This window comes from Felis catus, chromosome B2 (assembly GCF_018350175.1).
Source record: "Felis catus isolate Fca126 chromosome B2, F.catus_Fca126_mat1.0, whole genome shotgun sequence".
NCBI lineage: Eukaryota > Metazoa > Chordata > Mammalia > Carnivora > Felidae > Felis > Felis catus.
Window position 1 is genome coordinate 97,291,630 of NC_058372.1, and position 17,438 is coordinate 97,309,067.

The window sequence follows — 17,438 nt, forward strand, 5'->3', positions numbered from 1 at the left end:
GCCCCAGCGTCCCCCTGACTCTTCACCTTTGAAGATACTGTTAGTACCTATGTCATACGGTAGTTGTGAATATTAAATTAGTTCATATATGTAAAGTACTTAGAAAAGTACCTGGCACTTAGTAAGTACTTAGTAGAGGTCAGCAGTTGTTGCTGCTACTGTTATTAGCCACATGATCTTCATCAGTTTACTTAAGTTGCAGTGCTAACTCTGGTCCAAATTATGGGGATCTTCGAGCTAGATTATTGTTATAGTTTCCTAACTGGTCTCTGCTACTACTTAAGAAAATATAGGTAATAGCTTTTATTTTATTTTATTTTATTTTTATTTTATTTTATTTTATTTTATTTTTATTTTTATTTTTATTTTTATTTTTAGAAAGTGAGAGAGAGAGGGAGGGACAGAGGAAGAGGGAGGGAGAGAATTTTAAAAAGGTTCCACACTGAGTGTGGAGCCTGAGGTGGAACCTGATCACAGGATCCTGGGATCATGACCTGAATCGAGTTGGAAGCTTAACTGACTGAGCCACCCAAGCACTCCTGTGCTTCATAAACTTTAATGTGTATATGAAACACTCAGGTGTTTTGTTATAATGCAGATTTTGATTCAGACTTCGACGTGGGGCTTGAGATTCTATATTTCTATTAAAGTCTCTGGGAATGCCTAGGCTGTTGGTCAGAGACTCTAGGATATCCCTTTTATTTTCATCACTGTACAGATCACTGTCTGCTCCTTTAATTTTTTGTCTCTTTTCCCCTTGACTGGAGTGAAGGCTCCACAAGGGAAGGAATTTTTAGTGTGTTTTTTTCACGGGTGTCAAGAATAATACCCCAGATGTAGCTGGTTTTCAGCGAACAATGAATGAATGAATGAACAAATTTATCCCTGGATTTTTTAGTTATTTGTATAATAAGATTATTGTGAGGATTAATAAAAATATTGTCATTACTCTAGTCCATGGCATATGGTGAGTGCTCAAAAAAAGTGAGCAGCTATTAATAGATTTTCCTTCTAAAACTCTTAAATTTTGGTAATTCTTTAAAACAGTGGTTCTTAACCAGTTTTCACAAACTTGTTTGACAATCCAAAGGAGGCTATAGTATGTTCAGAGATCTTGCCTCAGAAAAAATACACAATTAACACATATACATACCCATAGTTTGTTTTTAATAGGCTCCCAGACCTCGCCACCTCCACCCCGGTCATGAACCATAAATTAAGACCTTGTTTAAAAAAGAACTGTGTGTTCTATAATAGCTCTTGTCAGGGCTATTGGTGACAGTTTGCCTTTTTCCAGTTTCTTTTATAATTGTGCTATGTAGTTGCCTCTTCTTTCTGCATTATATGCTACCATGTGCCATTAAAACCTGTAATTGTAGCTTAGTATTTATTAATGTAGTGAGATTAGTTAAGGGGAGTGTATTAGCTTGTAGACTGCAGAACTTCAAAATTGTTTTCTTCCAAATTGCTCTCCCTGCCAATAGTGCCCCAGCAAACAAACAGGGTAAATATTCCCCAAACCTGTGGCATTTCCTGTAAGAAATGGGGCACGAAGTGACATGGGACAAGAAGGGCAAGGATTTTTTTGTAAGCCCAGGGAAAGTGGTCTTATTATAGGAAGCAGAGAGGCTGTGGTGGGCAGACTAAACAGATTTTCTGAGAAAAAGCTAAAACTACAAAGGAGATTGTGATGATGCCTGAATGCATTGAACCCAACCGCAGATCTGGGCAGTGCTGGCCATTAAGACGCGCAGGCATTTTGAACTGGGAGGCAATAAGAGAAAGGGCCAAGTGATCCAGTTCTACGCTTCTTCTTTTGTGTAATATGAAGACCATAGAATCCTGAGGTTATGTTCACTTAAAAAAAAAAAAAAAGGAAATCGGAATAATCACAAATTCACTCAAAGGTTGGGGAAACTATTTTTTCCTGGGGTGGAGGGTGGGTAGAAATAATTGTTAAAATACTATCTAGGAAGTCATAAGCACTCAGACAGAAGGACATCGTGATATTGACTAAGTCTTGTAGCATGTGAACTATGGAGTGTAGTGAGATCTTCTTAAAACATTTAAGAGAAAATGGTAAAATCAGGTACAAATTGAGGCATTAGAACAGTGCAGGCTTTATGGGCCTCTAAAATCTTCCATTTATGTTTGTAGATCGCTGTGTGGATCTTCAGAATGGCATTTTCCCACTGTCCATTTGGAGTACAATAAGACAAATTAATACAAATCAAAATAATATGGCAGCAGCATCCCATAATTTGTGTACACTGATGTAGTAACAGATTTAATTTAGTGCAGCTTTTGAGAAGTCTTTTGTGTTTCAATTTATACAGCTGCTCTCCAGGCCCAAGCTGGCCAATCTCTCAGCCTTGAGTGTCTTGTCTGATTCTCTCTCTCTTTTTTAGACGTTTTTTTTAAGATCAGTTAAAAAAAGATCAATTTTAGGTTCACAGCAAAATTGAGAAGAAGGTACAGAGATTTCCCACATTCCCCCTTGCCCCCCACATGTATTGATGCCCCTATTATCAATATCCCTCACCAGAGTGGTGCATTTATAAGAACTGATGAACCTACATTGATTCATAATAATTACCTAAAGTCCATTTGGGTTCACTCTTAAACAATGGGCATGTATGTATGTATATATAAGGACATGTATCCATCATTATAGTATTATACAGAGTGTTTTCACCACCCTGAAAATCCTCTGTGCTCTGTCTATTCCCTCCTCCCTGCCTCCCCAACCCTTTTTCTACTGTGGATCTTTTTATTGTCTCCATAGATTTGTCCTTTCCAGAATGTCATATAGTTAGAATATCTGACCTTACAATATGCAGCTGTTTCAAATTGGCTCTTTCCCTTAGTTATATGCATTTAAGTTTTGTCCATGTGTTTTCATGGCTTGATAGCTAATTTCTTTTTAGTGCTGAATAATATTCTATTGTCTAGATGTACCAATTTATTTGGCCATTTGCCTATTGAGGGACATCTTGATTGCTTCCAAGTTATGGCAGTTATGAATACAGCTCCTGTGAACATCTGTATGCAGGTTTTGTGTGTGTGTGTGTGTGAATTTAAGTTTTCAATTCCTTTAGTTAAAAACCAGGGAACATGATTGCTAGATCATATGGTAACAGTAGGTTTAGTTTTGCACGAAACTGCCAAACAGTCTTCCCAAGTGGTTGTACCATTTTGTATTCCCACCAAGAATGAATGGGAATACATTCTTGCTCCATATCCTGGCCAGCATTTGTTAGTGTTCTGAATTTTGTCCATTCTAATAGGCGAATAGTGGTGTCTTATTATTTTGCTTTGCATTTCCCTGATGACATATGATGTGTAGATTTTTTCCTATGCTTCTTTGCCATCTGTATATTTTCTTTGGTGAGATGTCTTTGGCCCATTTTTAAATTGGATTGTTTTCTTGTTATGAGTTTTAAGAGTTCTTTGTATATTTTGTAGAACAGTCCTTTATCAGATGGGTCTTTTGCAAATATTTTCTCCTGTTCTGTCTCTTGTCTTCCAATGACACCATGGCATTGACTTTCACAGAAATTTTAAATTTTAATTGAAGTCCAGCATATCAATTATTTCTTTCATGGATTGTGCCTTCAGTGTTGTAGCTAAGAAGTCATCACCATAACTCAAGAGTATATAGGTTTCTTCTATGTCTTTTTACAATTCTCCTATGTTACCTTCTAGGAATTTGATAGTTTTGTGTTTTACATTTAAGTCTGTGATCCATTTTGAGTTAATTTTTTGTGAAGGGTATATGGTCTTGTACATTTTTCTTGAGATTTCTTCTTTAACACATATGTTAGTTAGAAGTGTATTGTTTAATCTCCATATGTTTTAGAATTTTCCTGTTACTTTTCTGTTACTGATTTGTGGTTCAATGAGTTGTTGTCTAGAGCAGACATTATATGATTTCAGGTCTTTTAACTTTGTTAAGATGTGTCTAATGGCCTAGAAGTAGTCTGTCTTGGTGAATGTTCCATGTGAGCTTGGGAAGAATGTGTATTCCCCTGTTGGATGAAGTATTCTGTAAATGTCAGTTAGGGCAAGTTGATTGTTAATGTTGAGTTCAGTATGCCCTTACTGAGTTTTTTGCCTGCTGGATCTGTCCACTTCTGCTAGGGGGATGTTAGAATATCTGGCTATGATAGTGAATTCATCTGTTTCTCCTTATATTTCTGTCAATTCTAGCATCCTATAGTTTAGTTTGATATTCTGCTATTAGGTGCATATGCATTAAGGATTGATTCTTCTTGGAGAACTGACTCTTTTATCATTATGTAATATAATGCCCTTATTTATCTCTGATAACTTTTCTTGCTTTGAAATCTGCTGTGTCTAAATTAATACAGCTACACCTGCTTTCTTTAGTGTTAGGGTATATATTTTTCGCCATTCATTTACTGTTAATCCATATGTCTTTATATTTAAAGTGAGTTTCTTGTAGACAACATACACTTGGGCCTTGTGTGTTTTGATCCACTCTGACCATAACTGTCTTTTAATTGATGCATTTATATCATTGATCTTCAAAGTGATTATTGATATAGTTGGATTAATATCTACGTGTTTGTTATCTTCTAGCTGTTGCCATTGTTCTTTGTTCTTGTTTTTGTTGACTTCTCTTTTTCTGTGTTTTGTGGTTTTAACAGTGTTTTATGATTCCATTTTCTCTTTCTTAGCCTGTCAGTTATATTTCTTTTTACATTTTGTAGTATACCTTCACAGCTGATCCAAGTCCACTTTCAAATAACACTACACCACTTCAAAGGTAGTGCAAGGACCATGTTATAATAACAAAATAATCCCAACTGCTCTCTTCTGTTCCTTGTATTATTGTTGTCATTTATTTCACTTATATATAAGCATGCATAAACGTGTATATGACCTATGCCTAAGCATAAATGATTGAATACATTGTTGCTATTATTTTGAACAAATTGTTATGTGTTAAATCAATTAAGAATAAAGAAAGTAGGGGCGCCCAGGTGACTCAGTCGGTTGAGCGTCCTACTTTGGCTCAGGTCATGATCTCACATTTAATGGGTTCGAGCCCTGCATCAGGCTCTGTGCTGACAGCTCAGATTTAGAAGATTTAGAAGCCTAAGGGGATTTTTTCCTGTATTGACACTAAGAACTTGGTTGAGCTCCTGGAGGTAAAATTCAGGAAAGTATGGGAGCCCCTCTATGCTGGTTACCCCTGGAGTTTTTAAATCTTGAGTTGTTCACATTGAGCTTCTAGCAATTTGTCAAATAAGTTCAGGTTTTCCTACCCTGGCACTGGTTCCTGGGATGGTTTCCACTTGTGAGTCTCTGCTCCGGTAAGCGATTATTCCCTGTATTTGCCTATGTTTCTCTTTAATCTTAGGGGCAGTGGTTTGCCCTGCATCCTCCCTTGTCCTATGGATCTGGGAAGAGATGTTGTTTTTTCAGTCTGCTTAGCTTTTTCATTGTTAGGATAGACTGGCAACTTTCAGGCTCCTTGCATGTGGAACTGGATAACTGCTATTTCTCTTTTTATGCCTGCTAACTAGCTGAAGCGATGTCTTATCTTCAGTGTGCCTTGGTTCTCTTTTTTGAAAAATGCAGGTGAAGTATATATACTACTAAATAAAGATGTTAGGCTAGTGAAAAATCAGAAGCAAAGAACTTAAGCCTCTCTATGGACCAAGAGAAACAACGTACTTTGCCCACAGTCCTGATCTTTCTAATGACTACCTTTAAAAATCAGATATTTTATGATTGTGAAAAGGAATATGAAGACTGAAGAGTAGCTCCTGGATTTGGCAATAGTAGGCCTTGGGTGAATTTAGCAGCATCTGTCTCAGTAGAACCTTGACCACAATGGGTTGAGAATTGAGCAAGATGTGAGGTAGTGGCCAGAAGAAGTAAAGGTAATCAAGTGGTTTGGCTTGTGAAGGAAAGGAGGAAGAACAGATGTCTTATGACTGGTTTTGTTGTTAGTATATAATTTGAAGATAAGAAAGGGTTGAATCGGTATGAAAAAGCTGGTAGAGAGGGGAAGGTTGATGATACAATACAGAGGTGGTTAGTGAAGAGAATGACATCTCTGGAAAGGTAGGAAGGGAGGGGATTCAAGAAATATTTCATAAGCACCAGTTATGCCCCAGGCACTGTTCACTGGGGAATATACAACATTAAACAAAAGAACAAAAATTCCTGTCCTCAAAGAGCATATACCCTGGGGGGAAACAAACAAACAAACAAACAAACAAACAAACAAACACACACACTCTGGGTGGGGAAGGCAGACAGAAAACAAAAAGGTAAATAAGTATAATATATGGCATTTAATATAACTAAATCTAGTAGTTTTTGGCACATATTTAGGTCACATACATATAGTAAAATATTATTAAAAATACCAGAGTATGTCATGCATATTTTTCTTTTTAAACCATTTATACTCTTACTAAATGTCTTATTTCATGAAAATTGTTTTTCAGTTATTTATACATGAGTGAATATTGGATCATGATGATTAAAGAGGGTTCAAAAATTTGAAAGCCTCTGATTAGAGAACAAGGAGGCATTAATATCCTTGATGGAATGAGAAACAACTCTTAGGCTAAGGAAAGAGAAAAGGATGGGGTAAATACAGGTGAGTTTGGAGGTTTTGGTGGTAGGGAGCTGAGGGACTTTGAAGGGTGGTGAGGTTCTGTGAGGGAGAGATTAGGCTGGCAGAGGCTGGAAGAGAAGGATGTCCAGCCAGGGAATCTGTATGAACAAAGGCACTGTGAAATGAAAGAATGGATTTGAGATGTGCTGAGTAATCCACTTGACTAGAAGACAACTCCCATTACTGAATCTCCCTTTGCATTTTCCATTTAACCAGCTTCCTGACATTTCTACTACTGCCCGTCCCAATTTAGGCCTTTATTATTTCCCACCCAGAATAGTTTCGTAACCAGTTTCTCTGTATCCAGATTTCTTTCACTTGCTAGTGCCAGTTGATCTGATACATTACTGCTGCATTTTTTTTTGCCCCTCCACCCCCACTTAAAATTTAAAAAAAAAGCAACCTTGATATTCTCTATTACCCTGTTACCCATTACATGTGATGGTTGCTCAATCGTTTCTTGTATCAGTGGATGCCTTTTGGAGAGTAGAGGGAGAGCAGTCTGGAAATGCAGACTGGGGCCCTGTTCTGGATTTCTCGAACCCCAGAATGAGGATACTGTGTTTGGGGATTCCCAAGACTACCTCCAGGTTTGGTGACTTGCTGGGAGAATTCACAAGACTCAGCATATAGTCACGCTCACGGCTGTGATTTATTACAGTAAAAGGATACGAACACAGTACAGCAAAGGGGAAAGGCACGCAGGGCAAAATCTGGAAGAAATTAGGTGCAAGCTTCCAAGAGTCTTCTCCCAGTGGAGTCACATAAGACATACTTGGTTTCTCCAGTAATGAATTGTGACAACAGATATGAAATGTTGTCTGTTAGGGAAGCCCCATAGAGACTCAATGCTTAGGGTGGAGTGGGGACGGTCACATAGCTACTTATTGCATAGCAGGTACTAACATTCTATATGCGTAGAAGGAAACTAGGTGTTCAGCATAAGCCACGTTGCTTATACATCGTATAAACGGTTCAGGCACAGTGAGTCACTCTTTCCATTTCTGGGAATGGTGGGAACCCTCTTAGAATCCAAGTTCCCAGCCAAAGGCCCACCGTGTAAGCAGACCTTTCCAAGGACAGTAATCTCAGGCCTGCTGTGCTCACTCTTTTCTGTACACTGTTTGTACTTAATGTGATTCTATAAGGTGGAAAAGTGGTTTCAGGGCTGCTTTAGAAATGGGGGTGGTACAGTTGTAGAAATAAAGGAGATGTGAAGAGGGTGGGATTTTGTGTTCCCCTCCCACTTTTCTCTTTAATAAATTTAGGATTCCATGGAATGTTTTGTATGTAAAAAAAAAACAAAACAACAAAAAAACCCCACAATGCTGTTGTTAAAATTATGTTTGGGGGCGCCTGGGTGGCGCAGTCGGTTAAGCGTCCGACTTCAGCCAGGTCACGATCTCGCGGTCCGGGAGTTCGAGCCCCGCGTCAAGCTCTGGGCTGATGGCTCAGAGCCTGGAGCCTGTTTCCGATTCTGTGTCTCCCTCTCTCTCTGCCCCTCCCCCGTTCATGCTCTGTCTCTGTCCCAAAAATAAATAAACGTTGAAAAAAAAATTAAAAAAAAAATTATGTTTGAAAACCATCCTTTAAACAAGGAGATGAATTTCAAGGTAAATATTGATAAAATCACATTTGGATTTTAGCAAGATCATTTCTATAGTTGATGGAAGATAATTTAGAGATTGTGGTAAATTTGGGGTCAGTGGAGGTGATCAGAGGCAGGGAGGCCAAGCCAGAGATCATGAGAGTCCCAGCTAGGGTGGTGATATGAGGAAGAGTGGGAGGGGATGGATTAGAGTATTTGCCATATAAAAGGAGTAGTATGGACGGATGATTGGCTGAGGACCTGGTTGAAGAGCAAGATAGAAGTTTTTTATTCTTTTCCATAAAAATCCAGTAGGTGGTCCGGAGCTGATTTGGCAGCTTAACATTGTTGGAGAACTTTGCTCTGCTTTGCTCAGCATTCTGCGGGCCTCTCCTTGCCAGGTTGGCTTTTCCAGCTGCAGTCCCTATACTTACATGCCAGTTAGAAAAAGGGGAGGGGGAGCAGGAGCGGTTTGCCCCTTCTCTGTAAGGGCATGCACCAGAGCTGCTTGTTTCAGGTTACATCCCATTGGTTAGAAACGGTCCTGTGGCTGTGCCTGGCTGCTTGAGAGGCCAGAAATGGGTTATTTAACTGGGCAGCCTTGTACCCAGCTAAAACTTTTACTCAGAAAGGAAGAACAGCTGTTAGAAGACAGCCCTGCCCTATCCCCAACATTTGTGATTTATTTAGAATTTTTTTTCCCTCTCTTGGGATAAAGATGGAAATAACCTTGACTGTTCATTTTTTCCCCAAGGTAAGTAATTTTCATGTTACTGAAACAAAGGAAACATGGTATTCAATGAAATGAGAACAATACTCACAGTGTGTCTTTGCAAAAGTTTTGTCGGACTCAAAGATGGGCACAGCCCTATCTAAAAATGTGCCAGGTTGCTGCTGTTTATTGTTGCTTTTACAAAATAGGGAGAGAGAGGGGCGCCTGGGTGGCGCAGTCGGTTAAGCGTCCGACTTCAGCCAGGTCACGGTCTCGCGGTCCGTGAGTTCGAGCCCGGCGTCAGGCTCTGGGCTGATGGCTCAGAGCCCGGAGCCTGTTTCCGATTCTGTGTCTCCCTCTCTCTCTGCCCCTCCCCCGTTCATGCTCTGTCTCTCTCTGTCCCAAAAATAAATAAACGTTGGAAAAAAAAAAACAAAATAGGGAGAGAGATAGTCAATATTATAACTTTGTATGGTGATGGGTGGTGACCATCTATTGTGGTGAGCATTGCATGAGGTATAGAATTATTGAATCACTATGTTGTCCACTTGAAACTAATATAACATTGTATCTCAATTATACTTCAGTAAAAGAATAAATAAAAATAGAAAGGGAGTTTCTGCTCACTGAAACCTGTCCCAGATAAGAAATAGTTATGACTGATCTTGCCACGGACAGTCATTTCTCTCCCAGGAGAAGCTAAAAAAAGGATCAGAAAACCTCACTGCTTTGAAACAGACACTCTATTGTGTTTCACCTCTTTGTGTCCAACTTAAAAGTTGTGGAAAAGGGAAGGAATCTTATAAGCAGAGGGCTGAAATCAATGTGGTAATATATGAATGCTGTGTGGTTTTGGAGAATAAAGAATAAAGGGGCAGTAGAAAACACTTTGTGACTAGTCTCTGTGTCTCTGCCTTGGTACTCAAGAGCCAGAATTAGGCCTAATTCAGAGGGGCCAGCCCTGCTGCGGGGAAGGATCTGATGAACCAAAGTGGCTTGTTTAATGGAGTAGAGATAAAGCAGAGACTCTGTGGCAGGTTAGGTTTTTAGAAGAGGGGTTACAGTGATAGCTTTTGGGGTTTGCAGTTTATTCCTTTTTATTTTATTGTTTTAATTTTTTTTAATGTTTATTTATTTTTGAGAGAGGGAGAGACAAGAGTGTGAGCGGGGCCAGGGCAAAGAGAGAGGGAGACACAGAATTCAAAGCAGGCTCCAGGCTCTGAGCTGTCAGCACAGAGCCAGACATGGGGCTTGAGTCCATGAACCGTGAGATCACAACCTGAACCAAAGTCGGATGCTTAACCGACTGAGCCACCCAGGTGCGCCTATTTGTTTTTTAAATGTTTACTTATTTTGAGAGAAAGAGTGTGAGCAGGGGAGGGGCAGGGAGAGAGAGAATCCCAAGCAGGCTCTATGCTAGCAGCTCAGGGGCCCCATCTTGCAAACTGTGAGATCATGACTTGAGCCAAAATGAAGAGTTGGACGCTTAACTTACTGAGCCACCCAGGTGCCCCTACTCGTTTTTATTAAAAGGAGATGATTATATTTATTGAACAGAATGTGTTTTAATCAAAATGAGATTTACAATAACTGCTCACATATACATACTTGTAACAGAAAGGTTTTAATGTGACCATTAAGAAACCTGTGGAGTACTATGAAATACTTTCCTTTAAGAAAGTCTAAAGTTGTATATATTTTTTGTTTATAGCCTATACAGTTCAGACACCTGAGATTATGTCTCCAACTGCGACTACAGAGGTTTATTCAAAAGCTTTGGCTGTTTGCCATGGACCACTGGACCACTATGACTTTCTGATCAAAGCTCATGAGCTAAAGGATGATGAACATCAAAGAAGAGTCATACAGTGTTTGCAGAAATTACACGAGGACCTTAAAGGATATGATATAGAGGCAGGAGGTCTTTTTTCAAAGGTAAGATTTGTGTGATATTAAAGATCAAACAGTTAAAAGTGTAGGCATTTTATAAAATGGAATAAGTGCAGTTAGTACAATCATTAAACCGCTTCAAGATTTCTCACCAGTTCCTTTAAACAAGCTCTGTTGGATCTCCATTCCTGATCTCTTGATGCTCCATAGCTTTCTTTTACCTTTGCGGGGGGGGGGGGGGGGGGGGACTCAGATAGCTTCATATTTAGGTAATGACTGATGCAGTCTAGTCCAAATGACAGCTGTGCAATTCAAATACTTCCTCTGTCTCTAGCTCAGGCCTGTCCCAGGATCAGCAGTGCAGAAGGCGGAGTGATTTGTTCTTCCCCTTTCTCCCCTCCTCCTCCTTTCTCTGCTTGCCTGGCTTCTCCAGGGTCAGGATGAGAGGGAAGGAAGATTACAGAAAAACGGTGGAGTCTTCAGTGACCAGTTAAAAGCTTTTGGTGTGGTAGACACTGACATGCTAGATCTTTGTTGAGGGGCACAATGGGGGGTTCTTTTGGACCCTGGGGGACCTCCCCACTGCTCCATTTTTGGATCTCTTAGGACTCTAGTTGAATACCTTGCAACATTGCTTTCTGCTGCCTCCCCTTGCCTTTACACTTGACCTTCTTGAGTAGGCTCCTTTCAGGACAGCTCTAGCCAGGACACCTTTTATGTGTCCACTTAGGCCACAGGGAGAATAACATCTCCTTTCTCTAATCCATACTCCAGCATCAGTAACCCTCCTGGGAACACGTGTCAAGTATTTCCATGAACACTTCAATAGCCTGCTTTGGTAACTGCCTGTGGATTTCCTCACCTAAACAAGCATCCAGCTGAGGAGGGGGATATCCTCTTGTTATATGCTCAATCCTGGTCTTTTTGGATGCTTCTCTTGGGACTACCTGCTCTTAGCATGAGGTTTATCTGGGGGAAATAGATGCCACAGCATTCCTTACTTAGCTAACAGCTTTCTACCTTGATTACTTCAGTTACACTTTGTTTTTAGAAATATTTTTGCCTTTTGTTTTTCTTTTTGAAGTAATTCCTGCATGAGTATGACTAATACTCTCTTTAGAATGTAGGGAAACCTATTTCTCCTTGTCCTTAGCTTTGAGCTTTTGCTGAAATTCTGAACCAACAGGAAAACTCCCATTCCTTATTCCATTATAATGTTTATTTATTTTTGAGAGAGAGACAGAGACAAAGGATGAGCAGGGGAGGGGCAGAGAGAGAGGGAGACACAGAATCCAAAGCAGGCTCCAGGCTCTGAGCTGTCAGTGCAGAGCCTGACACGGGGCTCAAACCCACAAACTGTGAGATCATGACCTGAGTCAAAGTTGGATGCTTAACCAACTGAGCCATGCAGGCACCCTTTTTTTTTCTTTAAGTGTTTATTTATTTATTTTGAGAGAGACCGAGAGAGTGGGGGAGGGGCAGAGAAAGAGAGGGAGAGAGAGAATCCCAAGCAGTCTCCGAGCAATCAGTTTGGAGCCTGATGCAGGGATAGATCTCACAAACTGCGAGATCATGACCTGAGCTGAAGTGGGACGCTTAAACAACTGAGCCACCCAGGCGCCCCTCCTTATCCCATTATAGAAGCCATTGTCATCAGCAGTGTCATCTTCAAATTATGAGAGATATTAATAGTAATAAGAATTAGAGTATGGCTCAACCAGAGAAACTAGTTTTCTTTTAACTGACTGGCCAAACCATCTTCCCCTGACCAACACAAATATTCTATTACCATGAGGCCTTTAGAGAAAGGTTCAGTATAACATATGTTAGTAGTACTTTATTTAAAAACTCTAGGGGCATTTGGGTGGTGTAGTTGCTTAAGCATCTGACTCTTGATCTTGACTCAGGTCATGGTCTCATGGTTTGTGAGTTTGAACCCCACATCGGGCTCTGTGCTGATGGTGGAGAGCCTGCTTTGGATTCTGTCTCTCCTTCTCTCTGCCCCTCCCCTGCTTGTGCGCACACACACACACACACTCTCTCTCTCTCTCTCTCTCTCTCTCTCTCTCTCTCTCTCTCTTTCTCTCTCTCTCAAATAAATTTAATAAAACCTGTAATCAAAGTAATTTTACTTAAAAAAGTCTTTAGAGTATACTTAGTTTTATTTTTATGGAAAGAAAAAGGCTGTCATTGTATAAATGTCTTTTGGTTAAATGGAGTAGGGATTCATTTAGGTTACAGAAAGAAATGGAGATTTAGAGCAAGACTACATATGCAAATAACAATGAAGGGCATCTCCCTCATATGGCCAGGCCTCAGCCGGCTTTACATCATTGGCTCTGAAAGCGGCCAATGACTTGATTGGCGGTAGTAACACGTTCTTTCTGATTCTTCCTCCAGTCCTCTGCCGTTCATGTCATTGACTTATTTTGTTGTTCCTTTCCCCCGTGTCCATTTCCATTTCTGTTTGTTCTACCAGCTTATTAACTCTCTTCCTGTATCAGTGGTTTAAATTCCTGGGTAAGAACCTGATAGGACATCCAATCACTTTATCCCTGTTTGGGCAGAGCTTTCATACCGGGTTTTTCAGAGGCCACCAGCCAGTGTACAGATCATATCTCTGCCTAAGGTACCATCCAGGGCTCCCATAAGTGTGCTGATTTCCCCCTAGAAGTAGACTGTGAGTGTGGTGGCCACTATGATTGGCCAGTCCAGCACAATGGTTATAGGAAGTAATAATGAGTTATCCCTTTAGATGGCCACCCCTTCTTTTTCCAATATTTCCAAAAGTCTATAGGTGAGTAAAGAACTAAAAAGTTTGGAAAATGTAGACTGCTTATGTACCGTGCACCTAATTATAGTTTGTAATACAGATGGTCTTCCAAATAAAATATTGGCGTAGTTACGTGTCATAGCCAGGAAACAGGATGTTTTACTTAACTGGGTTTTTGGCTATCTGAGAGTTAAATTGCTTTCATGAATGTTCTGTTTTGTTCTGTTTCTAGTCCTTTCTCTCCCTTTTAGAAATACAGTCCTTTTTTTTCCTCCTCCCCATTCTGTATCATCCTTGGGGCTCAACTTACTGTGAGTGGTGAACTCACATTCAGTGAAAAGTATCCTTCAATCATTAAAGTATCTGGTTGCCAATGCAACATGGTTTTTTTTTTTTTTCCTTTAAAATTGTTGTTTGGCTCTTTTTAGGGGTATTCTCCCACATTTTGTCTTTTGATTTCTGAATTGGAAGTGATGCGTCTGCCTAGTAAATTGATAGCTATTTAGCAATATGTAAATGTAATATTTAGTATATAGGATCCCTGGTTTTAAGGTGTAGTTGTAATCTTATAGAAGTAAGAGATTAGACATCTCGGTAGTTTTAAACACATCTACTGAAATCTTATATTTGTTAAATCCTAATGCATCCATGAATAGTCTTTTGTAGACAAATCAACATCTCTTTGTGATGGTATTTGTCCTGTAGTTCCTTAAGCTTGCCGAATCTTTAACATTGAAAAAGACCCCAACATCTAACATAATTTGAATAAAACATATATAAAAGCTTTAGTTTTTTTTTTTTTTTTTTTTTTTTTTTTTTTAAAGAGCTAGAAGTTTATTGAATAGAGGAGACGGGGTTCTTCACCTTCAGACCACACCAGGGAGCTGCCCTGGCCAAGACCTTCAGGTGTCTGAGGAGTACTAGGGTTACACCACCAAAGACCCGAAGAGAGGAAGGAGAGGGAAGGTAGGATCCCTCCGAAGGGCAAGAGAGGAAATTCCTCACCCTTCTGGGCAAGGGCAGTCTAGCTGGTTCCCTCTGGGGCTTTGGATCCTCATTGAGGAGTAACATCAGCCCAAGGTCCAGTTTTTACAGACAGTATGTCTTTCTCTGACTGACTTCTTTTGTTTAGCGTAATACACTCTAGCTCCATCCAGGTCGTTGCAAATGGCAAGATTTTATTCTCTTTTTATGGCTGAGTAATGTCCTATTGTGTATATACATATCGCATCTTCTTTATCCATTCATCAGTTGAGGGACATTTGGGCTCATCTGGGTGCCTGTATCCCTTTGAATCAGTATTTTTGTATCCTTTGGGTAAATACTTAGTAGTGCAATTGCTGAGTCATAGAGTAGTTCTATTTTTAACTTTTTGAGGAAACTCCATACAATTTTCCAGAGTGGTTGCACCAGTTTGCATTTCACCAGCAGTGTAGGAGGGTTCCCCTTTCTCAGCATCTTATGACACCTGTTGTTTCTTTTTTTTTTTTTTTTAATTTTTTTTTTCAACGTTTATTTATTTTTGGGACAGAGAGAGACAGAGCATGAACAGGGGAGGGGCAGAGAGAGAGGGAGACATAGAATCAGAAACAGGCTCCAGGCTCCGAGCCATCAGCCCAGAGCCTGACGTGGGGCTCGAACTCATGGACCAGGAGATCGTGACCTGGCTGAAGTCGGACGCTTAACCGACTGCGCCACCCAGGCGCCCCGTCCTGTTGTTTCTTTTATTGTTAATTTTAGCTATTCTGACAGGTGTAAGGTGGTATTGTTGTGGTTTGATTTGTATTTTCCTGATGATGAGTGATCTTTTCATGTGTATGTTAGCCATCTATATGTCTTTTATGGACAAATGTTTATTTGTGTTGTCTGTCCATTTCTTAACTGGATTATTTGTTTTTTGGGTGTTGAGTTGTAGAAGTTCTTTATGTACTTTGGATACTAACCCTTTATTGGATATGCCATTAGCAACTATCTTCTCTCATTCTGTAGGTTGCCTTTAGTTTTGTTGATTGTTTCTCTTGCTGTGCAGATGCTTTTTATTTTGATGAAGTACCAATAGTTATTTTTGCCTTTGTTTCCCTTGCCTTAGGAGACATATCTAGTAAGAAGTTGCTACAGCTGATGTCAAAGAGGTTACTGCCTGTGTCCTCCTTTAGGATTTTAATGGTTCCCTGTCTTACATTTAGGTCTTGAATCCATTTTGAATTTATTGTGTATAGTGTAAGAAAGCGGTCCAGTTTCATTCTTTTGCATGCTGCTGTGCAAATTTCCTAGCACTATTTGTTGAAGAGACTGTCTTTTTTCCATTGGATTCCTGCTTTGTTGAAGATTAATTGACCACATAGTTGGAGACCTATTTCTTCTAAAAATAAGCACTGTTATGCCAAGAAGAAGGAAAATTTGGGCTACTAGGTTTTTTTAGTGAAAGGAGAACTTTAATTATAAACTTGTTGATTTTGGAAAGTAGGATTTATGATTTTATTTTTCTTCTAAGCTTATTGAGAAATTTTTGACATTTAGCTTAGGAAAGTTCAAGGGGTACAATGTGATGATTTGATACTCATGTATTACAAAAGATTACCACAATGAAATTAGTTAATATCACCATCCCCTCACATGATTACCATTTTATTTTTGTGATAAACCATTTAAGATCTACGGTCTTAACTAATTTTGGGTATATAATACAGTATTATTAATTTTAGTCACCATGCTGTACATTAGATCCCCAGAACTTACCCTATAGCTGGTGGTTTGTACTCTTGGACCAGTATTTTGCCATTTCCCCCAGGCCCCAGCCCCTGGTAACCACCATTTTACAAATTTGGCTTTTTTAGAATTCTACATATAAGTGGGAAAATACAGCATTTGTCTTTCTCTGTGTGACTTTTTTCACTTAGCTATATGAGTATTTGGTTTTTGTGTTTAATGTAAGCTCTACACATCATGGGGCTGGAACTCACAACCCCGAGATTAGGAGTCACATGTTCTGCCATCTGAGCCATCCAAGTGCCCCTGTTTTTAATGCAGATATTTAAACGTTCATTATAGTGGACTTTTTTTTCATTGTACTCCTAAGAAACTTGCTGTAAAGCTAAACTATAATAGTAAAATAAAATGCCTCTAAATTATTGATGAGAAAAAAAACTGGTGGCAGTGTATTAGGCTGCTTTGATGTACCTGTATAACGATGTTTTCTGTATTAAAAATTTGAAAAAGTTATGAGCAGATGACCATTATATAGAAGCAACAAACTATGAAAAATGAGCATTTATGAACACTTTACCTTTGTTATCAAATAAAACTTACAACCAGGTTAATCTGACACATTTAATGTATGCATAATTGTTATTGTGCTGTGAGGTAATTAGGCATAAATGGTAAGTAGTTCATGTAAATCACTATAATTAGAATTACTTTTACACAGCCAAATCAAGCATTTCTAGAGTCAGGGAGGGAGAGAATTAAATAGAGTGTGGAGTTACTGTGAACATCTCTGTTTCCATTAATCAGGGGTATACAGGCAGCCAGGTTTTTTCATCTCTTGGGAGGCGACATCATAGCCTAAGAGACCTGGGAATAGGAGTGGAAGGCACGGTATTCCTTTCCTTTTCCTCCTGCTCTCTACAAAATAATTTTCAGCTTTTCCCTAATGAGAAATTATTTCAACTTCGTCTTACATCCTATCGTCTTTTATTTGGATACTTGTTCTTACCCTCCTAAGAACAATGCATAGATTGCATAGAAAAGACCTGTCCTGCCTTGAAAGCCAGCTAATCTCAGGTCTTGATGTTTTTCTTGTTCTGGCTTCTAGTAC

General features: G+C 39.4%; 1 protein-coding gene across 2 annotated transcripts in view; it reads left to right on the forward strand.

The window, feature by feature from the left end:
* AFG1L (AFG1 like ATPase) overlaps positions 1–17,438 on the forward strand; it is a 200,802-nt gene that overhangs the window by 24,374 nt on the left and 158,990 nt on the right. For both annotated transcript variants that reach the window (XM_006931927.5, XR_006598149.1), the window contains exon 3: positions 10,670–10,893. In XM_006931927.5, the coding sequence (XP_006931989.3) occupies positions 10,670–10,893 (224 nt within the window). The remainder of the gene's footprint in view (positions 1–10,669; positions 10,894–17,438) is intronic.